The sequence below is a fragment of the Sciurus vulgaris genome (genome assembly GCF_902686455.1).
Source record: "Sciurus vulgaris genome assembly, chromosome: 14".
In the NCBI taxonomy this organism is placed as follows: Eukaryota; Metazoa; Chordata; class Mammalia; order Rodentia; family Sciuridae; genus Sciurus; species Sciurus vulgaris.
Genome location: NC_136475.1, coordinates 53519396 through 53544993, shown reverse-complemented (window position 1 = coordinate 53544993; position 25598 = coordinate 53519396). Strand labels below are relative to the sequence as shown.

Here is a 25598-nt window from a genome sequence, read left to right as displayed (position 1 = left end):
TAACTTTGTGGGAATGGACTACACAATGATATTTTATGTTATATTGTCTCCTCTCCAATTTCTTATATCACCCATTCTCTGCTGGATTCTACAGCTAAACCTGCAAACTGCTTTAGTCCTTAAAAATAAAACACAACCAGTGTGGTGGTGCACACCTGTAATTCCAGCAGCTTAATAGGCTAAGGTAGGAGGATCGCAAGTTCAAAGTCAGCCTCAGCAAAAGTGAGGTGCTACGCAACTCTGTGAGACCCTGTCTCTAAATAAAATACAAAATAGGGCTGGGGATGTGGCTCAGTGGTTGAGTGCCCCTGAGTTCAATCCCTGGTACCCAAAAACTAAAACGGGCAAAAAATTTTTCATGACCCCTGCTATCAATATGATATTTTCTTTTACTTTTTTGCCATTAAATTTCACCCAAAGACTACTCTCCTTAAGTCTACATTCATTGATTCCATTTTTCCAATCAGTTGTTCAACAAATATTTACTAGAGGTCTACATCATACCAAGCAATGTTCGAGTACTAAAAATATAGAAATAAATGAGAGATCAAAATTCCCGCCTTCACAGACCTTACAAAGTCTCTATCCATAAGTAGCGAGAAAACTTCACTGCCATTAATTCATTTGTAATTACTCCCTTGACAATCATCAGTGACATCCAAGTCATCAAATTCAAAGGCCTTTTCTTAAGTTGCAACTTCCTATTCAGTTCCTTTTGCCTCTGACATTAAATTCTTCATATTTCTTTGATATATGAATATTATCAAATACAACAAATTTCTACATGATCTAACAATGATCCTAAATACATAAAGAATATTATATAATATTTTTAGGAAGAAATGGGAAAGATGAGAAAAAAGAAGAGGGAGAAATTATTTTATGGGTACAAATGCCTAGGAACAAGCATTTCAAAATCAGGGAACTGTATGTCCCCTGATATTTTTGTCACATCAGCAGTAACATAATCATCGTTACCTCCCAATTCAAATTTTAAAGTAATGTACAAAAATAAACATTAATAATAGCCTGTGCAAAAAATGGCATCTGGAGAACAAAGGAAAATTGACTCAACTCTTGTAAATCACATTCTTTTAAAACACCACTATAAAACCGGGCAGATGCTTAAAAGATCAATGGTCTCTCATCCAATGACCACTGTTTCAAGAATCGATATAAACAGGTAGCACATATTACATAAGACAAAATTACTGAAGCACTATATTAAAAAAGATGTTAAAAAAAAACTCAAATAATTATACTACACGAATCTTATTTGGATCAAGATTTCAACTGAAATATATATATATATACACATACACACACACACAAATATATAACAATAAAGGAAATTTCAATACTGAATATTTGATGATTTTAATGAATTATAATTTTCAAGTGTAATAATTTAGTTGTAATAAAGTATCTTTATTCTGTGGAGATAGGTAGGTATACAAGTGTTTTTGTTTTAAATTCTATGATGAATAGAATTTTCCTTCAAAAATAATGAATGGGGGTAATAAATAAGTTTGTAAGAGAAAAAATACTGATACTGAACTGACAACTACTAAGTTGGGAGCTATGTACATGGCAATTTACTATATTTTTCCTCTATGCTTTTGTATATGTTTAAAATTGTCCATGAACTTTTTTTTTTTGGGGGGGGGGGGGTTGGGAGGGTGTCTGGAAATTGAGCTACATCCCCAGTCCTTTTATTTTTTATTTTGAGACAGAGTTTCACTAAGTTGCTTAGGGCCTTGCTAAGTTGCTGAGACTGGCCTCAAACTTGTGATCCACCTGCCTCAGCCTCCCGAGGCACTGGGGTTACAGGCATGAACCACCACACTTCTGTCTGTGAATTTTTTTTTTTTTTTTTTTTTTTTTGCGGTACTGGGGATAGAACTCACGGCCTTGTGCTTACAAGGCAAGCACTCTACCAGCTGAGCTATCTCCCCAGCCCTGTCTGTGAATTTTTAAAGGAGATTTTCATAAATTGTAAAGGTAATTTCAATATGGGAATTCACAAATATCTAAAATATTTCTCTCTTTTTTTTTTTTTTTTTTCAGTGCTGGGGATTGAACTCAGGGCCTCAAACATGCTAGGTAAGCACTCAACCACTGAGCTATATCCCCAGCAAATATCTGAAATATTTCCAGTGTGCATATAGCCTAATCTAAATTTTCAAAACATCAGAATAAAATAATCTAACTAAACTATGTTATACTTACTCAGTAATACTAAAGTCACATTTTTATACATATTAATCGAAATCTACTTTAAAACTTAAATGGGAAGAGGGAGACAAGGCAAAAAAGTAGATGACTCTACAACAGAATAATAATAGTAATTGGGAAAAAGCTAACCTTCATAACACTCTGTTGCTCTTGCGCTCTGTAGAGTAACTTGCCCTGAATTCTAGTTATTATAATATTTTCAAATAAATGGTAAGCCCTTGGTGTCAGGAACTAATACTAATAGTTCAAAGGTCTAATAATTACATAATAATCTCCTAATCAACACAGGACAATGTAATGAAATTCAGCTACAACTTCTACCATCCCACTGATAAGCAAAACTGATCGGCTAAGCAGCTGAATTACTATTGAATTCTATGTGGCACAACCTATATACTAAAGCAAAGGAGTCAAATGTTTCAAGATAAAAAAGGACTCTTGTTCAGTTAAGAAGTAAGAACCACACTCATTCTGTTGCTATCTAGATCTGTACTCTCCACTACATGTAGCTACATGTAGCTGTTTAAATTTAATTAAAATGAAAATTAAAATTTGAGTCCCTCAAATTGGCCTAATTTCAAGTGCTCAAGAGCTACATGTAGTTAGTGACTATGGGCCAATACAGGACATTTCCAACTTCTATTGGACAGAGCTGGTCTAAATTTTAGAATATAACTAAACTGGAATTTAACTTAAAATACCTATCTCCAAGATATATGCCTGACATTGGAAATAGGAAGTCAAGCCATCAGTTGCAACCACTATGTCTTATTTGTGGTAAATGTTCATTCAATTAGAGAAATGAAAAGTGTAATCTAGAACTTAGAAATGCAGCATGGGTTCCTAGAAAGTAAAAAAAAAAAAAAAAAAAAAAAAAAAGGAAGAATCAAAATGTCTGGTATTATACCAGTACCCACAGTCCAAGAATAAAGAATAGGAAAGAAGTAAGACCTCACTTTGGAAAGTAGAACTCAAAGTGTCCAAGGTACAGAGAGAAGTAGGAAAAATTTTCTTGTCACTAATTCAAACAGGTATTATCTGTAAGACTTTATCCAGCTGAGACAGCAGAAGAGAAAAACCAAAAGTTCTGAGGGAGAAACACTGTGCCTCCAACCATAGATCATAGTACTGAAGAAAGCTTTCAGTATAAAAGTTTAAGAAAGTAAGAATGACATGAGAATATCATTTCTTATAATAATTTCTTGGGAGACATTTTATATTTTTAAAGAAAAAAGCTTTATATTTCCTAAATCAGAGGAGAAAAGAAGAAAATAAAAAGAAGTAATCTAAGTAATACTGAGTAATGATAATTTTTTGAAAATGAAAAATGGAAGAACCAGAAGCAGTCTTTGACTCACACAAGACTTTCAGCCAAAGATAAATCTCACTTGCATTATATAACACATTAAGTTAATCACAAGCCCTACTTGAAGACTTCATGAAGACACAGACTCAAGATTTTATCTGGTAGAAAGATCTCCCATGTTCTTGGATAGGCAGAATTAATATTATCAAAATGGTCATACTCCCAAAGGCGCTATACAGATTTAACACAATTCCAATTAAAATCCCTATGACAATTCTCATAGAAACAGAAAAAGCAATCATGAAATCCATCTGGAAGAACAAAAGACCCAGAATAGCCTAAGCAATCCTGGGTAGGAAGAGTGACACAGAAGTGACACAATACCAGACCTTAAACTCAACTACAGAGTAATAGTAAAAAAAAACAGCATGGTATTGGCACCAAAATAGACAGGCAGACCAATGGTACAGGATAGAAGATACGGAGACATACCCACATAAGTCAGTTATCTCATACTAGACAAAGGTGCCAAAAACATACAATGGAAAAAAGATAGCCTCTTCAACAAATGGTGCTGGCAAAACAGAAAATTCATATGCAGTAAAATGAAATTAAATCCCTATCTTTCGCCCCATACAAAACTCAACTCAAAATGGATCAAGGATCTAGGAATTAGAACTTAGAACCTTTACCAAACAGAAGAAAAAGTAGGCCCAAATCTCCATCACGTTGGCGTAGGACCAGACTTCCTTAACAAGACCCCCGTAGTGCAAGAAATAAAAGCAAGAATCAATAAATGGGATAGATTCAAACTAAAAAGTTTTTTCTCAGCACAGGAAACAATCAATAATGTGAAAAGAGAGCCTACAGAGTGGGAGAAAATCTTTTCCACAAACACTTCAGACACAGCACTCATCTCCAAAGTTTATAAAGAACTTAAAAATCTTTACACCCAAAATACAAAGAATCCAATCAATAAATGGGCTAAGGAAATAGGCAGACACTTCACAGAAGAAGATACACAGGTGATCAACAAATACATGAAAAAGTGCTCATCATCCCTACTAATTAGAGAAATGCAAATTAAAACCACCCTAAGATTTCATCTAACTCCAATGAGAAGGGCTATTATCAAGAATACAAGCAATAATAAGTGTTGGCGTGGATGTTGGGGAAAAGGCATACTCATAATTTGCTGGTGGAGTTGCAAATTGGTGCAACTGCTATGGATAGCAATCTGGAGATTCCTCAGAAAACTTGGAATGGACCAACCATTTGACCCAGCTATCCCACTCCTTGGCCTATACCCAAAGGACTTAAAATCAGCATACTACAGTGATGCAGCCACATCAATGTTTGTAGCAGCTCAATTCACAATAGCTAGATTGTGGAACCAACCTAGATGCCCTTCAACTGACAAATGAATAAAGAAACTGTGGTATATATACACAATGGAATATTATTCAGCCATAAAGAATAAAATTATGGCATTTGCTGGTAAATGGATGAAGTTGGAAAATATCATGCTAAGTGAAACAGGCCAAGCCCAAAAAGCCAAAGGCCGAATGGTTTCTCTGATAAGTGGATGACAATATATAACGAGGGGGGTTGGGGGGGGAAGAGAAGAATGAAGGAACTTTGGATGGTGTAGAGGAAAATGGGGTGGGAGGGGGTGGGCGACAGAAAGATTATAGAATGAAACAGACAGTACTACCCTATGTATATGTATGATGACATGAATGGTGTGAATCTACATTGTGTACAACCATAGAAATGAAAAGTTGTACCCCATTTGTGTACAATGAATCAAAATGCAGTCTGTAAAACTAAAAAAGATGTCAATAAAAAAAAAGACTCCATCTGGGAGAAATAGGGCTGCCCTATATACATATGTGTTTAAGTACTAAAACCAACTAAGAGTAGTAAATAATGATCATTATTCAATACAGCATTTGTTAAAGAGTAAATTTTTAAAAATTAGACATCTAAAAATGTAATTATCCTAGTGAATGTTCTTTTGAAAAAGTGCTTACTGGGGAACAAAATTGACCAAAATTATATTGTTACATTGCGTGCATGTACAAATACATAACGAGTTCCACTACTATATATAATTATGATGCACTAATAAAAAAAATAGAAATATGCTAAATGTGCCTCTACACTCTAGGGAAGTACTACAGATAATTTGTACCAACCACAAATCACAGTACGGTGAATTCTGTTATCTAAATTTTGACAGTGATTCTAAGAAATACCAGTCAATGAGGCTTTGAAGAACAGCATAACCACATGTTTCCCAACTCCCCTAGTTATAGCAGGGAGCTGTCAATAGTTCTGAGAATCCCAGAGATCATCTATGTATTCATTTAGTACAATGGAATTATGTATAAGTTTTAATTACATTTATGCTTTTTTGAGTTCTACATGTACTCTATTCTCCATTAAGTACTTCATTTTTCTATACAATTCTACAGTAAAATGGTCTTTCAATTCTTTTTTTTTTTTTTTTTTGCGGTGCTGAGGATTGAACCCAGGGACTTGTGCTTGCGGGGCAGACACTCTACCAACTGAGCTATATCCCCAGCCCTGGTCTTTCCATTCTATACCTAGTTTATGTAAAACTTTTTTCACTACCCCTTTTAAGAATCAAAAACACTGCTCATAAGCCATCTATCTACCTATAGTATTTCTCTGGTCCTGTGGTTACACTGACATCTGGTGGCACCAGAAAAGCAACTAAGCTATAAAGACAGATTTTTTTTCTAGTATTGCTAGTTTATTCTACATAACTTCAGGTTTGTGTTTTTGTAAGATGTTACCAATACCCAAGACAAAAGAACTAATAAAGTACAAATCTAACTCCCATTGATGTCATATATTAGTTGTAATCATTCACTCCAAGAATGTGACTGGCAAGGATACAGAATTTTCCTATATTTCAAGAATGTCACTGGGTAAGTACAACTGTTCACAGTTATGTATTTCTTAACTAAAGCTTATAATCAGAATGATTATAAATTGAGGCTGGGCCACCAATGACAGATACATAATAAATCACCCTCTATCTGTAGTTTTAGATGCATTCCAAAAATGTTTATCTTTAAAGTGAAGCATTTTACTGATATGTACAAAATCTTTCTCTAGAACTTACATTTGAAAACTTATATTTCTATCTTATTAATTTCCTCATGTTTTCCCATTGATTAACAATCTTAAAGATGTATACTGATGAGAAAAACCATGACTTCATGGGCAAAATTCATGTTAGTAACATAATGAAAAGGTTGTGGTGAACACCCCAATGGAGTTGTACATGCTGTCACTGACATGTCTCACGGTTTTTAGGAGGAAGAAGTCTAATGGCTAATGAAAGATCAGAGACCACATCCAAAAAAAAAAAAAAAAAATACATCCTTCAACCACATGTATTAGAAGACAAAAACCTAAAAGTTCACTATCCTACTATATAGCAATTATTTCAACAGAAAGTTACAAGAAACATTTGATTAAGAAAACATCCCTACGTTTATAACTTCTTCTAGTGGTACATCATTGAATTCCATAACTTTCAGTAATCATTCAAGTTTTTGAAACATTAATACAGCAGGATTCTTTTTACAGGAGCTAACTCTGTAAGTATGATCCATTTTAAGACTTATAGAAAAAGGACCAGATATTATGTAGTTTAGTAGTAGGATGCTTGCCTAGCTATGCGAGCACATCACCAGTATCACAAAAAAAAAAAAAAAAAAACTTAGAGAAATAAATGATTACTGAGGATTCTTTCCTAAAGAAAAACTGTATGGACCAAGGAATGCTGTTTATATGGAAGCAATACTTCTATTTCAGTCATACTAACCAGTTAATAATCATATATCATTAGTGACCAATGGCAATAATAATCATAAAGAACAAAGAGACAACTGCCTTAACTATGTAATAATCCAGTTTGACAGCCACATAAGCATACCGTATAAATGTGATATTCAGTATCATTCATAAACTGGCTATTAATCTGTAGACTGCTTCAGTCCTTAAAAAGGTATAAAGGTTTCATCAGAATGTAAACCAACTATTTCCCTAAGCACACCATTTAGTTCAGTGAACATTTTTTTCTTGAGATAAAACTTCCATGATGAAAGAAATAATACACTGAATTACATTCTGGCTCAAGTCTCTTATATAAATAGACTGACATTTTCAGTAACATTGCTGTATGGTACCTAATTAGAACAAAGATTGTACTGTATCAGGCAGGAGGACTGGAAGGAATTTATCTAGGTCTATGTATTTCTACCATAAACTACCCAATTGTTGAAAAATGCTAAAATCAAGAATTTCTGTCTTAGGTTAAAAATTAAAGACTTCCAATTTTAATACTGTAGCACAATGTACACATTTTTACTTAATTTCTTAAAAATCATCCACACCCAATTAATGCAAAATCATCAGAGGAAAATGAAATAAAAGTACTTTGTTTTTAGCAAAACAAGGATCCATCCTAGTCTTAAATTTTTGAACTCTAGATCAAAAATAGCTTTAAAAGGGTCTCCAAAAGAATGGAGATCAATTCTGTGTACTTGTGGGAAGAAGGAAGGAAATGTCTTAGCTGCAAATGTCTTTCTTTGCTAGAAAAAGCTAGCAAACAACACTTCTCAAAGGTGAGAAGCTCCCTCTGAGGTGTAAAATATAAATTCCCAGTAGTAGGAAAAGATGCATGGGCTGCCAGCAGGAACTGCTCTGGATCCAGCTGAAATATGAAAATCAGAGGAGTTGGGTCTAAAAGGGCAATCATACAAAAAAGTCGTATTTGCAATAACAGCCTGCCTCTGCTACCACCAAAGGGAAAATGCACTGCAAAAACCCGTAGCAGCCAATCCCCACGGATGGTGAAAGATACTCACACTCAAACACCCTGAACTGAAAGAAAAACGCCAGCTAGTACGGAATGAAACTCCAGCTCCTTCCCATTATACACCTCATGAAGACAGCTGTCAAGCAGTAACACATATTTCCAAGATGAATTATCACAAAAAACCAGCAAAAATCCCAATCAAGGATATAAGAAAAAGGCTGGTTGAGTGCCCCTCAGTTCAATCCCTGGTACAAAAAAAAAAAAAAAAAATTCTACGGTCATGTATATCTAAAAAGAACAAAATTTTTAAATTAAAAAAAAAAAAAGTTAAGAAAGGGCTAGAATGTAGCTCAGTGGTAGAGAGATTACTTGCTTAACCTATGTAAACTCTAGGTTTGATCTCCCATAACCACACACACACACATACACACACACACACACACACAAAGTTCTTAAAGAAAGGATTTTGTGCCTAAACAAAGTGATGTTCAAGTACAAAATCATTATTCAGTTTTGAATAAGAACTCAGGCGATAGTACTTCCATAGGTCCTTTTGGAACGCTCTTTTAAGGAAGAATTAAGTAAGGCTGGAAAATCACATCTAAGCAACTGGTAATATATTTCTAAGCTATTTAACCATCTAACTAAAAATTAAATAAAATGAAGAATTTAAGATGACAGAACAAGAAGCAAAATGTTATTTCAATTGACAATGCAAATATGAAATAAATGACAAAAATTGGAAAAGAAAAGGAGAAACAAAAAGTTATCTAAGAAAATGAGGATACTGGGGCTGGGGAGATAGCTCAGTTGGTAGAGTGCTTGCCTTGCAAGCACAAGTCCCTGGGTTCAATCCCCAGCACCGCAAACAAAACAAAACAAAACAAAACAAAAAAAGAATCAGGAAATAAGGATACTGATTTTCTGTTCTTTAAATGCTGGAGGTTTAAATCTATCAAATATGATAATAAACTGATAGAACAACTCAATTTTATTGCATGAAAGCAAAAAATAATAAATGTTCTAGTTTCATAACTGCTTATACTAAGGAATTAAAAGATATCTTAAAACATAGAAAAGTATGACATAAGTTACATCAAGAAACACAAGACTATAAAAACAGAGATCAAAGTAAATACTTGAACATAAAATTAGTACTTTTTAAGCAAGTTTAAGTGAATTCCATTCGTTTGTCTGGGAAAACATATTTTTAAGAAACTAACAAGTCCTCAAGTAAAAATGCTTACAATTCCTAAGGAAGATAATTAATTTTTCAATTGGAAAATCTAAAAATAACTCCAAAAATAAAGATCAATATAAAATATATTAAGATATGTGCATGTTAAATTTCAAAATTCTTAGTATCTACAAATTGCCTTATGCAAGATCACTTCTCCATAAAGACACTAGTGAAAAGTGAAAACAAGTGGTGATTTGTTAAATTTTGGAATAAAGTTACAGAATCAGAGTTAAAGGATATGCCATGAAAGCTAAAGTATAACACATTTCACAGTTAAACAATGAAATAGGCAATCTTACATAACACCGTTTATAAAAACACTTGCTCTCATTACACATAACTGCTATGTTTGACACTAAAGTTTACACAGAATAATCAGTCTCAGAACAAAAAATGAAAACGATCCATCAAAAGTAAAAAGTGCATGCTGTGCAGTTCCCACAGAAATCGTTATATGAAGGCACATTGGGTTGGACTTGAGCTACAACTTATCCATGTTTTTTTAATATCTAACAAAATAAGAAAAAAACTTACTTCCTAACTAACTTGCTGAATTTTCACTTAGAATTTACTATATTAATAAATAAAGATGTTTTTATTTTGGAAGCAGTTTTACAACCTATCCTTAGAATACTGTGTACATGTATATGGAGCAAAAGGAAGGGAGAGAAAGCCAGAAACAGAAGGAAAGGTAGAGAAGAGAAAAAAAGGTGCTGACTTCCTTCCTAAAACAAACTCTTAACTATGTATTAGGGGAAAAAATTCCAGAAGGACCATTTTCATATGGAAAAATGAGAAGTTTCCTGAATTTCCCATTTCTTGTTGGCTTTTCTCATTCTGATTGCTCCTACCATCAAATAGAAGTGTTCCCTTCCAAAGCTCATCTTTATTTAAATGCTGGTGAGTTCTATGTAGGGAAGATATTCCCATTAGAAAGAGTGGAATAGTAAATTTTCTATCTACACGTAGACTTGAGTTCAATCATAATCAAACCTTAAGAATGTGACACCACACTATGGAATATTATTCAGCAATAAAAAGGAATGGAGTACTGGTATATGTAACTATGTAGATGAATCTCAAAAGTATTATGCTAGGTCAAATATGCCAGTCTCCAAGGTTACATAGTGTTATTCCATATACATATATGATATTCTGCAAAAAGTAAACTCCAAGAATGAGAACAGATGAGTGGGTACTGAGGTGGGGGAAGAGGTTGATTAAAAATAAAGAGCAAGATGGAATCTTGGGGTGCTGGAAAGGTTTTACAGCTTGATTGTTATCATTATAGAATTTTATTCATACATCAAAAGTCACAGAACTCTATGCTAAAGAGAAAAAATTCTACCATAAATAAAATTTTTAAACAAATATTTTTAAGTTCCCAAGGAAAAAAAGTACTTCCACAGTCATTTCATTTTATTCTCAGGCCAGTAACAAAGACTAGGTGGGTACTATTACAAGTGAGAATATGGACGCACATGTGGTAAATAAGTGAACATACACATTATATGTGCCAGGACCAAAACTACAGTCTTAGTTACAATGATTCTATCCCAAATGTTTTATTCTCTTAATTTTCCAGTTCCACTCAACTTTATGAGATCAAATGTCCCTGATGATAAATAGGATCAAAAGAAGGAGGGAGGAAAAAAAGACAGTGACTAGAAGTATATCACTTAGAATCAGACCATCATCCTTAAGGAATTAAAGTACTTCACAATTGAAGAAGTCTGAAAAGTGATCAACATGGGCAACAAATGAGCTGGCACTAAGGGATGAGCTGGTGATTTCTTTCATAAAAGCTTCTTAAATTCATAATGTTCAACAAAAGAAAATGCAACATAAAACATTCACAGGTAACCTTGTAACTACTGCTACAATTTCAGTACTACCTGGTTTCAGAACTATACTGAGAACAATAATGGTGAAAATTCAGAACAGATTTTGCAACTTTAAAAAAACATAAAAATTCCCAGATACCACCACCCTGGGACAGAAAACAAGAGGGAACTATTCAAAATATTCTTTCAGTTTCAGAATCATAGAAGTGGTAGTATAAGAAATGCCAAAGGAGCAAACTGTAAATTTAAGTTAGTTTCTCTAAAAATAATAATAATAATTTAAAAATCACATCTAGACTATAAACAGTATACATCACCTAAAAACAGTGGCGTGGTTTCTTCTAAAGTAGTTGCATTTGGATCTGCCCCAGCTTCTAAAAGAATCTGTGCAATCTTCCAATGTCCTTGACTTGCAGCGAGATGTAACGCACAGAAGCCCTCAAATGTCTTTGTCTTAATGTAGTTTTCAGAAGAATCTATGGAAGAATAAAAACTCATCAACCAGAAGATTATTACTTACTATTTCCTGGACTTGAAAAGCAAAGATCACAAGAGGAGAGCTGGGGGTGTGGCTCAGTGGTGAAACACCTGCCTTGCACTTGTGAGGCACTGGGTTCAATCCTCAGCACCACACAAAAATAAAAAAATAAAATAAAGGTATTATGTCCATCTACAACAAAAATTTTAAAACAACAAAAAAAGGATTACAAGAGGCGCCAAGTGTGGTGGCGCATGCCTGTAATCCCAACAGCTCGAGAGTCTGAGGCAAAAGCGAGGCGCTAAACAACTCGGTGAACCCTATCTCTAAGTAAAATACAAAATAGGGCTGGGGATGTGGCTCAGGGGTCAAGTGCCCCTGAGTTCAATCCCTGGTACCAAAAAAAAATAAAGATTACAAGAAGAATTTAATGAAATATTAAAATAAAAGTTAACATAAATTATAGATCTCATAGTTCGAAACTCTGGTAAACAAAGAAGTTCTACAAGGATCCTATTGTCAACAGTTCTTTGGTTTTCTTACCACACAAATTCTGCCCACTCACTTTAATTTTCTCTTCTCTAATTTTTGGTAGGGAGTAGGAGGGAAGGGGCAGGAGCTCAAAGATCATCAACATCAAGATCTGAGGAGGATGCAGCACCAAAGATTTGATGAAGCAAGATTTATTGAAACACTAATAAGTTTGATTTTATTTCTAAATTTACTTCTAAATTCACGAGGAAAATGGTCCCATCTCTAGCATTACTGCTTTGTACTCAACTAACACCACAAAGGCAGTTTTAAATATGCTCTTTCTAACTTAAGACAGTAGCCTTAGTAAAGACTGCCTTTCTGAAAGAATAAAACACCCCTCCAAAAAACAATTATTACATACATTTAAGAGGAACTTCTGAGTTTATTTAAGAAGTATGTGATGAAAAACTAAAAGTTCTAGTTACATATAAATTATGTGAATAACACTTACATTAAAAAATTTTTAATACAGCAAAAGATAATACTGAGAGGTGACTTTCTTACCAAAAACAATAAAAGTCTAAGCCCATATCAGGATGGACTGTACAGTGAAGGCTGAATGATGAAGGCATTTCTGAGAGTGATAATAAAACAAACAAAAAAATCTTCTAAAATATTTTCCTAAAATACCAGAATAGTCATCTAAATAGTCATCTATTTTAAGTATTTCTTATAATTATAACTCACTGATGAAACAGGCAGACCAAGCTATAATATTCAAAAAGCAGCTATAAGTATTCAAAGAAAATAACCTCAAACTTTACAGAATATGCAATTAAGTGGCAAGATAGATCATATTTTTTAAATTTTTAAAAAATATTTTTTTAGCTGTCAGTGGACCTTTATTTTATTTATTTATATGCAGTGCTGAGAATCAAACCCAGTACCTCACACATGCTAGGCAAGAGCTCTACCACTGAGCTACAACCCCAATCCAGAGTAGTCATATTTTTAAGTGCCTTATCACAGATAAAGTGTTTCAGAGATTAGTCAGAAATTGGTAATTATTAAGATTAGTTTATTTAGATCAATTGGAAAGTAGTATTTCATGTGTTACATGTAGAATACAATTAAGATTTTTTGTCACAAAATCTTATAATTTAGTGGATAAAAATGACATGAACTAGGAACACATAGATAGGTATGTACATAACTGACATAGGTCTAGTTCTTAAATGGGAAACTTCAACATTAAGAAGATACCAACTCTTTCCAAAGTAATTCATATGTTTAATACAATTACAATAAAAATGTAGAACTGTTTCTGTTGGTTTTACACTTGGTAAAATGATTCCAGATATTGAGTGTGGGGTAGGACAGGTAAAAAAAAAAAAAAAAGAATATAGATAAATAAACAAGACAAGCATGGTAGGGGAGCCTGGATTTATGCATAAAATCATGTCTTCAAGTTGAAAAAAGTAAAATAATGTGGTGCTGCTACAAATGCAGAGAAGAGTATGCCTACCAGGGAGAGAAGAAACCAACAGAAGAAAGAGGGGTTGGAAAGAAGCTCAGTAATAAGAGTGCCTGCCTAGCAGGCAAGAGGCCCTGGGTTTGATCATTAGTGTAGCAATTAAAAAAAAAAAAAAAAAAGGGTAGAAGAAAAACAGACTAAGAAAAATGATAGCTGGAAAGTAAAACCTCTAAACAAACTTTAAAGGGGTCCCTGCTAGAGAAAGAAGGATGGATGTTCTCTTCCATTAGGAAGAAAAAGAGTTTAATCTTGAACATTTAAATACCACGAGTTAAAACAGAAAAGGTGTACTAATTTACAGCAGGTGTAATTTTTTTTTTTTTTAATCAACCTGGAAGTAGGTGGAAGAAGGAATCCTAGTGAGACAATCAGGGACAAAAGGGTATACAGGCTCTAAGACTTTAATCCAAACTTGTTACCCACTGAAATCTTTCCCTACCTCTCTTCACTCTTTCAACAGTCTATGTAATACACCTTTCACCACGCTCATACTCTTAATCAAATAGACCACAGAGACCAAGACACCTCCAAGGATATTCCCCCACCACCTCACCTCAATAACTCAATAAAAAGCAACACACACACATGCCAGTTTGGTATTCAGGATTGAATTCAGGAACTATATACATGTTACCACTGAGCAACATCCCCAAGTCCTTTTTTTTTTAATTTTGAAGCAGAGTCTCACTAGTTGCTTAGGGTCTCCCTGAGTTGCCAAGGCAGGCCTGGAACTTGTGGTTCTCTTGCCTCAGGCTCTTGCACTGCTGGGATTACAGGTGTGCACCACCATGCACCACGTGGCCACTTTATTCAGGGCTCACCTGAATCTTCTCTCCATCAGGGCTGTTTCCTCCCCCAACATACTGCTTTTTCTCTTAATTAAAGTTTTGCCTTTGTGTTCATATTCTTTGGCCAGATTTCATTTCTGTTGTCATTGGGTCAAAAGTTTCCGTCCCTAATATCACTAGGATAGAATGCAGACTGTGACAAAAGAATTTCATTTCATTCTGAGGAGGTGGAAAAAAAGATGCTGGCCCATATAATTTTGAGAAATAATGTTATGACTGAAAACTAAGACTAAAGACAAAAGGAGATATATATAAACACTACATTTGATATAAAGATGTTTCCTATAAAGATTTAGCTATTCTGAAACCACTATATGTGTATACACTAAGATGGAATAAATAAATAAATGGATTATGAATCTGAAGCCCAGCTTCTTATGGAAAGATAGGCTATATATAAGCAAAGGCTAAAAATGAACCTAGAATGTGATCCTAGGGTCCAGATATCAGCATTAACCCATTTAATTTAACAGTATGAGTACAGATGGCTAGATACAGAAACAATTATAGTTATGTGCATATAATTATATGTTTAACTATGTATATACATAAATACCCATAAATATATTTTCTGTCTACTGAAAGGGTTTCAAAATCAGTGATACTGCAGTAAGAGTGAAAACACCCACACCACAGATCTTGGTTTTGAATATCATTCAACAAAAGAAACCAGGTCTCTCAGAATGGTTGATCCTTGGGAATATACAAAATGAGCCAGAGCAAACTGTAGGTTCATAAAATTAAAAAGTGCTCAAAAAAAAAAAAAAAAAAAAACAAGAAAAACTAAAAAATCAGAGCAGTCAAAGGGACATGTGAATTAATCTGACAGGGCATCCAATGGCCAAAACAATTTGAGAAAAAATAACATTTTATTGATTGAATAAATAAATAAATGGAAGAGAAGAGACAAACAGAAGATTCTGAATAATTTATATAGAGGTCCCACCCACAAGGAAATAGAGCTTAATTCCCACCTCTTCCCCTTACCCCACATCCAGTGCTGGAGATCAAACAGGGCCTCAACACATTTAGACCAACACTCTGACACTGAACTACATCCCCAACTCCTAATTCCCATCTCTTAAGTGCAGGCCACCCTTAGTGACACACATATACACCCATCCTAACAAAAAGAAACAAAACCTCTGATGTAATTATCTGTGAAGTAAAGAAAAGGCATTTCTCACTCGAGATGAGAAATACTGAAATTAATTTACTACTAACCTGAGATCTTGAAAATTTTTACCTATAGAAAAACAAATATTGTTAACTAACTTTAAAACACTGGACCAGGAAGGTAACATCTTAAGAGTTAGAAGATTTAGGCTGCAATCCTGGCTCTGCCAGTTATAATCTGTACTACACTTTAGGTAAATACCTTGAACTATCTGAGGCTCAGGTTCTATAACAGTAAAATGAAAACTTCAGTGGGGTTCAACAGAATTATATATTTAGTTTGAATTTGTGTAAGACACTAATAAATGAAGATTATAATCATTACAATATTTATGAATTGTAAGAGTTATTATCAATTTGACAAAGTCTCCAAAATATTTTAATATAGTCTTCAGAACCCAATCCTAAATTGGGTCTGGAAGTTCCAATGATAAACCTGCTTTCTTTAAATTGATGTGTGAATTTTACCAAAGGGATCTTACCCAACTTGTACTAGTCCATCATGCACCACTCTCTCAATTTCTTCCTTGCCTGACAAGAGAACTTCTTGAAAAAAATGGCTCTTCATACTGTTTCTAATGCCTTAACCTCTACTTAGTCTCAGTGGAAGACAAAATGGCTTCTATTTCTCACCTTCTTACTGAAACTTTAAACGGAAAGAGAATTAAAGGCTCCCCTAATAGACAAACATGATGAGCATGTCTTTTTGGTTTACACTTTGAGGGTTGGGTCAATCTAAGCTGGACCAATGCCAACCATCTGTGCAGCAGTGACAAGACTAGGCTGTAACACTCTGCCAATGATACCAATTACTGGGTGTATTTGTGAGGATATTTTGAAAAGAGATTAGCATTTGAATCAGAAGACTAAGTACAGAATTAGGCAAGAATCATGCAATCTGTTGTGAGCCCAATAGGACAAAAAGGCAGAGGGAGAATTTCCTCTCTCTTCTTAATTACCACATTTTAATTACCAAAAGAGAATGTGGCTCAGACCAAGGTATTAATAGTAGTGAGAAATGGACTGATTGTGCATGTATGTGTTTGTGTGTGTACATCTTCATAGGTATATAAGACACATAAACATAAGAATTTACTGTTCAAGAATTGGATGAGGAATATGAGGTACAAGAAGGAATAGGATGTCTCAGGATTTGTGGCCTGAGCTAAAACAATGGAATATTTGTACGTTACAGATGAACAAGTAAATCATTAAGGGATTAAAAGACCTGTCCAACATCACACCAAAAAAGTGGTAGAGTCACTAGAACCCATCCAACCATAATTACTATATTTCACTGCTTTATTTAAGATCTCTAGCATCTGTTACTGTCTTGTATTACAGTATATTTAACATGAACTAAATAAAATTACTACAAGCAGATGACCTATTTGCTAGATAAAAGTATCTGTGAGGGGCTGAGGATATAGCTCAGTTGGTAGAGTGTTTGCCTAGTATACACAAGGCCCTGGGTTCAAACCCCAGCACCACCAAATTAAAAAAAAAAAAAAAAAAAAAGTATCTGTTAGGGGCTGGGATTATGGGACAGTGGTAAAGCAAAGCACATGCCTAGCATGTGTGAGACTTGAACCTCACCGCATTAAAAAAATAAAAACAAACCAAGAAAGTTATAAGAAAAAAAGTACCTGTTAGATTTATGTTCTCATTCATTGTGAGATTTTTAAGTGAACTTTTTCAACAAATGCTTTAAATGGAGTGACATTGTTACCACTGAAGACTACTACTACGTTCCAAGATGATAAGATTCATGAGATCTCAATATACATTACACCAAATTTCTAATACAGAAAAGAAGGCAAGTTGATTTGTTAAATACTTATACTTTAAACAGACTGACAAAGTGAAAAATATACATATGTATTCTAAATTTCTATGTAATTCACACATACTGGAATGTTCTTTTCTAACTTAAGGGAAAAGACCATATACTGTTTTCAGAATAGATCCAAGATCTAAATTGAAGAAACAGATAAAAACCTTCAAACATTCCATTCTTTGTGCTGGCCTGAGCACATTACTTGAGCGCACTAATTATCTTCTAGGAATTTCTGGCAGTTTACTAATATTAGAAAGTTGTTCAGGGTAGAGCTGAGGAAATAGCTCAATGGTACAGAACTTGACTAACATGCACCAGACCCAACATGGGAAAAAAAAAAGCAAGTTGTTCAGAAAGGTAGAAATTATATATTAAAAGATAGTTTTATATATACCAATTGAGCCATAGATGACAAGAGAATTATGACTCAAACAAAGCACAGTAAAAAGAAATGTCAAACTTGCTCTGGGAACTAGTAAGATTAACCCACACTACCAGGTTAACTGGAACTAATTTAAGAATGTTATTCTCAGTCAGCATACACCTGTAATCCCAGCAGCTCGGGAGTCCAGGCATGAGGATTGCAAATTGAAAGCCAGCCTCAGCAAAAGCGAGACACAAACAACTCAGTGAGACCCTGTCTCTAAATAAAATACAAAATAGGGCTGGGAATGTGGCTGAGGGGTTGAGTGCCCCTGAGTTCAATCCCCGGTACCCCCCTACAAAAAAAAAAAAAAAAAAATGAATGCTATTCTCATTATTGAACAGAAGAAATGCAATCTGTTGTGGGCCCAACAGGACAAAAAGGTATTCTTGCTTCACTCTTCAAGACTAAAAACGTTTGTACTTCATAATCATTTTATAAAACCTCTGGCTATAGAAAACAATAATGTACTATATATCTCAAAGTTCTAGAAGATTTTGGATATTTTCACCATAAAGAAATAATAAATGCTTGAGGAGATATGTTTAATCTGATTTAAACATTACACAATGTATATATGTACTGAAATATCACATGATACCCCATAAATATGGCCTCAGAGTGTATCTCAGTGGTCGAATGCTTATTTAGTATGTACAAGGCCTGCATTCAATTTCCAGAACCACCAAAAAATTTAATTAAAGTAAAAATATAAATTATTTTAAAAATAATTTTAAAACTAAAATTTAATATTTTTTACAGCACCCAACAGGCTATCTAGCCTTCTGCCTCATTCTAATATGGTTTTTCTAGTTGGTGAAACAGATAACCCAATATGATTTCTGAACGTTAGCTCCAGCTCTAGGGATGCTATAGAAAATAACCAGGTTCACTGAAGACTGAGACTCAAAATGTCACTATCTCCTAAAGTAATTTATATAGCTGCTTCCCCACCTTCTACAAACCCTACTTCCTATCTTCCTACCCCTATTCTAATCCTGCAAACATAATACTCATAAATTAAGATTACCTGAAGTTTAATTCATAATGTCCAATTTTAATACAAAAAGAGCTAGAAAATGATATTTAACCATTTATAACAACTATTCATATAGCTAACTATGTGTGGCTATCCTACCCTCCAAAAACATCAAGCTCAGAAAAAGGATAACCATTGATGATAAAGTTGTTATTTAAAATTTCTAAAAGAAAATATAGATGAACCTGAACAGCCAATTCAAACACCTTTATTCAAAAGCATACCCACGATCACTCAGCAGCTAAGGGAAAAAAATCTGTAATATACACATTACTATTCTGATGTGGACAAGTGATATAACAGTATATTGGGAATGAGCTTTTAGACTAGAAAAGAACATTCAAACTCATGTCTTTGTCAGTAGAGATAATATGAGAACTCAAGCTTTATAGTTAACTTCAAACAGGGTTTTCCAAACATATCTTAAGCTTTTGAAATTTGAAGCATAAAATTTATTTTCCTAGTTATATTTAAACATTCATCTCGTATACAATAGCCTCTAAAACATGTAACTTAAAAGTAGTCTTGACAAACTTCCTGTATTGACTTGAGGATTAAGCCTTGTTTTCCCTTGCCTGATAAAATTTAAAAATAAAAAAAAGTGAAAAGAAAATAAAATCACTACTAAAAAAAAAAAAAAGTAAGGATTATCTCCTTTTCTGTCCACAAGGTAATGATTAGTAGTTCTGATAAGCAATGGACCCCAGAAATCTAAATTTTAAGTAGTTATGCATGGTTGGAAGTACACAAGAAAGAAAAGAATTTAAATCTTTAACACTGAAATGTAAATGGCTTAGTAAGTATTACAACATGGAGTATTATATTCAACTTCAGTTTAAATTAATACAATAAATGTTTTCTTCAATTAAATGTTAGAAGCGGGATCTAGTAGGAAAAAACAAGAGCTTTAGCATCAGAAGTGGGTTCAAATCAAATACCTTTGTTTATTATTAAATACCTTAGTTTATTAGTAACCTTTGACAAGTTGATTTCTGTGAGTCTTGGTCTTTTTATCAATAAAAGAAGAATAAGTATAATAGGGCCTCTAACAGTATTTATATACTAGATAAATAATGTAAATCAAGCATCTAGTACAGTAACTTAGAAATCATTGCACAATCACTATTAGTTTTCTTCCCATCCACCTTCTCCTGAGTGTCAGAACCTCTTCTTTAGTCCATGCCCTTCACTTAGCAGTGTGTTGATTAAGATTTAAACCCAGTGTGTAGCACCAGTTGACTTCTCTAGTATAAATAAATCCCGAGATAGATGATCACAAGCTACAAGCATGAAGTTACCGAACACAGTGTTGCAAAGATATGGGACACCACAACATTACTTTTTGTCCCACTACTGTTTTATTTTCTTCACAACAATTTTACCTTTTGAAATATTCTTATTTAATTGTTTAGGTATTTATTATCTGTCTCCCTTGACAGGAATATAAGCATCATGAAGGCAGAACATGATTCATGCCCTACTGTATCCTCTGCAAAATACAAAGTCCAAGTAATAGGAAAGTTTCCCAAAATTAAGGAACTAAAAGTGTTTCAAAAGAAAGAAAAAAGGACTAATTCAAACAAAACACTCAACTTCAATTCAGCAGCACCATTCCTTTCGTTTGGAAAGGAAGAAAGAAAAAATATGATTAGTAACGACCAAATGCTTAAATTAAAACAGCAGACTAAACCAGGCATGCACGCCTATAATCCCAGTGACCTGGGAGACTAAGACAGGAGGATTGCAAGTTCAAACCCAGTCTCAGCAACTTAACAAGGCCCTAAGCAACTCAATGAGACCCAGTCTCTAATAAAATATTTTTTTAAAAAAGGCTGGGGATGTGGCTCAGTGGTTAAGCACCCCTGGGTTCAATCCCTGGTACCAAAAAACAAAAACAACAGACTAATTCTGCCACATCACCTAGCACAGTCCATAAAAGTAAGCAAGGCACAAGCATTTCCACATAAAGGACAATATTTATAGATGTTTAGATGGAACATTATGCTCACATAATCCAAAACAGGTAGTCTTGCCAATCTCAATAGATAAGGCAGTTATTTTAGAATTACAGAAAAGGAAACAAATACCACCTGTATTGCTATCATTTTGTGTTTTATTAATCCAGCGTGTAGGAGCAGCCTCCCATACCTTGAATGTACTTTACCTGCATGAATTAACATCCGCAAACATTCTACAGAGTTGTGATAAGCTGCTTCGTGAATTGGCATCCATCCCCTGTTATCAGCAACATCAGTGCTACGGCCCTTTTTGAGCAGTTTCCTTAAGATTTTAACATTGCCTTCCCTGGCAGCAAGTCCAACAGTAGAGCATGTGTCCGAGTAAGCCTCTGTAAAATCCATTCTTTTGACCAATCTACAAAACAAGGTAGAAATACTATGGTCAATAAAGCAACACCCCATTCTTAGAGATTAGCAGGTCACAGTGGGCCTGTTTAGCACCTTCCACATGACCAGAGAGAAATCTACTGTCATGCCACACAGCCTCTGCTACAGCCTAAATCAGGAGTCTCTCAAATCAGTACTCCTTGAAATGTTTCTATTTAAAATACCAAGGAACTTTTAAGTGTTCTTTCTTCTTCCTCCAGAAGTATCTGGGTAGCTCTTCCCAGCAGGCTTCTGCTCCTATTCATATCCCACCAAAATGTACTCTCTGGAACTCTGCTGTCGAGAAGGCTAAATATTTCTAGTTAATAGAAATGTATATTCTATTAGGCAGATAGGACCATTTAACTACCAGTTATGCCTAGCTTCTACATATAGCCCTCTACAGGAAACAGCTGAACCTAAAACAGTTTTTAAAAGAAGTGAAGGGCAATTATTGAGAAGAACAAAAATAAGCAGTCATTTTAATGTTCCTGCTCCTATGGTCCTAATCAGGTTCTTTGGTCTCGATGAAATAGACCCACTGACTGAATACACTGAAAAAAACAAAGAACAGCCACAAAAAACTGAGCTTTCTTTCATAAACTAGCACAGAAAATTTTTTAAAGAACTACTGCCCTACTCATCATCTCCCTTCAAAAGTCACTTCAAGTTCCCCTGCATCCAGAATTAAGTATAGCTCAGTTTATGACTTTCTCACAAAGATAATTTTTTATTGACATTAGAAAGCAGGTTGGGCTTGTATTCAGGATTCTCAGAGCAACAATTACTTCCTAAGGAGTAGTCCTTCTCAATAATATTCCCATACCATATTTTAATTTTTCTTTTTTTAAGTGAAAAAAATTTTCCAAATAAAAATTCCCAGCCCTTTTAATTTAATTTTGAGACAGGATCTAAGTTGTCTCCTGCCTCAGTCTCCCATGTTGCAGGGATTATAGTCCAGTGCCACCACATCAGATACTTCACAGTTTCTCTAATGATCTTAGAGAAGGTAGGCAGAAAATGCCAATATGTCTAGCCCAATACAGGTGAAAATTTTCAAGAACCACACTCTAAGTAATTTATCCAGAAAAAGAAGGTTTTAGTAAAGAGATTAAAAGAAAGTGCATAACATTTCCTATACAAATTTAAACTAAACCGTGGTCACCTTTAAATATAAAGCTGTAACTGCACAAGTTGATTCTGTAGCAAGCTAAACAGCTAACGCTAGCAATGGATTATTCTATCAACTAGTCTATTACTAGAATAAGTGCAGACATTTATTACTGAACACTTAATTATACAACTACCAGTTATATATTAAGCACCAACTAGATGATCAGCCCTGGGAGGTATACAAAGATAACAGTGACATAGTTTCTATCTCAAGTTGTTTACAGCCTAGTAGAAATGATAAATATATATGATTCAAGATATAAAGTGACACTGGGGCCCAGTGGTACACGCCTGTAATCCCAGTGGCTTGGCTTGGGAGGCTGAGGCAAGAGGATGGAGAGTTCAAAGCCAGTCTCAGCAACTTAGTGAGATCCTGTTTCAAAATAAAAAATGAAAAGAACTAGGAATGTGGCTCAGTTGTTAAGCACTCCTGGGTTCAATCCCTGGTACAAAAAAAAGTGGAAAAGACAGCCAGGCATGGTGACAAACATACCTACCTTTAATCCCAATGACTCAGAAGGCTAAGGTAGGAGGATCACAAGTTTGAGGTCAGCCTCAGCAACTTGGTAAGGCCCTAATAATTGTCTTAAGATTAAAAATAAATTTAAGGGCTGGGGAGATAGCTCAGTCGGTAGAGTGCTTGCCTTGTAAACACAAGGCCCTGGGTTCAATCCCCAGCACGGCAAAAAAAAAAAAAAAGAAAAATTTTTTAAAAAAGAAAGAAAATGAAAATACATAAAAGAAATACAGATTAAGAGCCACAGAAATCAAAGAATCTGCTTCAGCTTGATAAGGGATAGGAGGTGTGCCTTAAATGATATGGAAGATTTGAAAATGAGATAATGAACAGAATACTCCTAGGCAGAAGGAAAGGTATAACCAAAATGTGGAAATGAATAAGCAAGGGTAAGTAAGGGACAGTGAGTAAGGGAAATGATTAGTTCACTTTGGAAGAAGGATTAGGTTAAAAAAAGAACAGTAGGAAAATGAGATTACTAAAGTAGCTTAAATCCCATTAAGCCCTAAGTTTTCAAGTCTATGAATGTTTCAATAAAACTAACACAGGCACATAAAAATAGGTGGGAAATCCTAATCTAGAGCTTTATATATATATATATATATATATATATATATATATATATGTATATATATTTAAAATATTAATTTGCATTATTTGCATAATTATTTTTATTATTTTATTATTTTATGTTATTGATAATCTTAATATTCATTATTTATTATTACTATTTGCATTATTATTATATTGTTATATCATACTGTATGATCATATTATATTGTATAATTATATGCTATCTTAAGTGGTTTTTGTTTTGTTTCCTTTTGTTTTGGGTACCAGGGATTGGACCCAGGGGCGCTTAACCACTGAGCCACATCCCCAGCCATATTTTTATTTTTTATTTTGAGACAGGGTTTCACTAAGTTGCTTAGGACCTCACTAAATTGGTGAAGCCGGCTTTGAACTTATCATCCTCCTACCTCAGCCTCTGAGCCACTGGGATTACAGGCATGAGCCACTGTACCTGGCATTCTTTCACTTTCTTAAAGAAGGGAGAGGCAAAAAAAAAAAAAAAAAGTGCTTTAATAGCAGGATCATTCCTTTCAACTCCTAATACTTAGTAGCTAAATGTTAGTAAACTATATTTCCTCCTTTTGCAGAATCTCCTTGTTTAGGCTTACAGTACAGTCAAGCAAATGCAATATATAAATCTCAACTGGCAGTTGGGGGTGTAGCTTGGTGGTAAAGTGTTTGCCTAGCAGGTACAAGGCCCTGGGTCAGATCCCCAGCATGGATCCCCAGCACAGTTCAAAACAAAAATGAAAACCTCAATTGGATTCAGAATATTCTGAGGGGAAAAAAAATTTTTTAAATAATTAAGGAAAGTTATAGAACCAGTATTTGAAGATGTTAATCATTAATTTTCTTAGATATGATAATGGCATTGTGGGTATAAGGAAAATGTGTCCTCTTAAAAGATGCATTCAGAAGTAGTTAGCAATAATATGGAAATAAGACAGGCAACTTACTTCAAACGTTTTAAATTTTAAGAAATATATAAGCAGGATGTGGTGGTGCATACCTATAATCCCAGGGAGGCTGAGGTAGAAGGATCATGAATTCAATGCTAGACTACACTACACAACTTAGAGAAAGTCTAACTCAAAATAAAAAGGACTGAGGACATAGCCCAGTGGTAGAAAGGCCCAAGTACAAGACCCAAATAGCACAAATAAATAAGAATAAACAAAAAAAATTGGAACCTTGCCAACCATTAATTATTGGAACTACATGGAGGGTATATGGATACTCATTGCACTTATTTTTTCTTTTTCTTTTTTTTTTTTTTCCGTGTATTTGAAATTTTCCAAAGAAAGGAAGAGTGTGGGGAAAACAACCATTCCAGGCAATATGAAACTACAACTTAGAGAAAATACGAAAACCTTCTTATTCTTTAAGTTTTTCTTTAAGTAGCTTCTGCTGATTTCTCCTTGAGAACATGAACAATCGTTTCTGTACTTGGGTGTTTCAGCATTCTCCTCTAATAACACTAAAGACAATGAAATAGTTAGAAATCCTCAAGAAAAAGCAAGAATTTGGTAAGGCTTCTATTTGCACATACACTGACAGCCATGATAGCTCAAAGTGAACTTCCTAGAATATATTTTGGAGGCATAGCTCTAACCACCAGATTTCAACTTTTCTTAATATCCTTAACCCCTTTCAAAAAA

The 25598-nt window shown here is 34.3% G+C and overlaps 1 protein-coding gene across 3 annotated transcripts in view; it reads right to left on the bottom strand.

Moving 5' to 3' along the window:
* Positions 1 to 25598, bottom strand: part of ASB3 (ankyrin repeat and SOCS box containing 3) — a 95947-nt gene that overhangs the window by 53031 nt on the left and 17318 nt on the right. For 2 of the 3 annotated variants that reach the window (XM_079110229.1, XM_079110230.1), the window contains exons 2-3: positions 21458 to 21666; positions 11801 to 11959 (exon numbers count right to left, since the gene is read on the bottom strand). In XM_079110229.1, coding sequence (XP_078966355.1) covers positions 11801 to 11959; positions 21458 to 21653 — 355 coding nt within the window. In that variant the 5' untranslated portion in view covers positions 21654 to 21666. The remainder of the gene's footprint in view (positions 1 to 11800; positions 11960 to 21457; positions 21667 to 25598) is intronic. The other variant, XM_079110231.1, reaches the window with a different exon arrangement.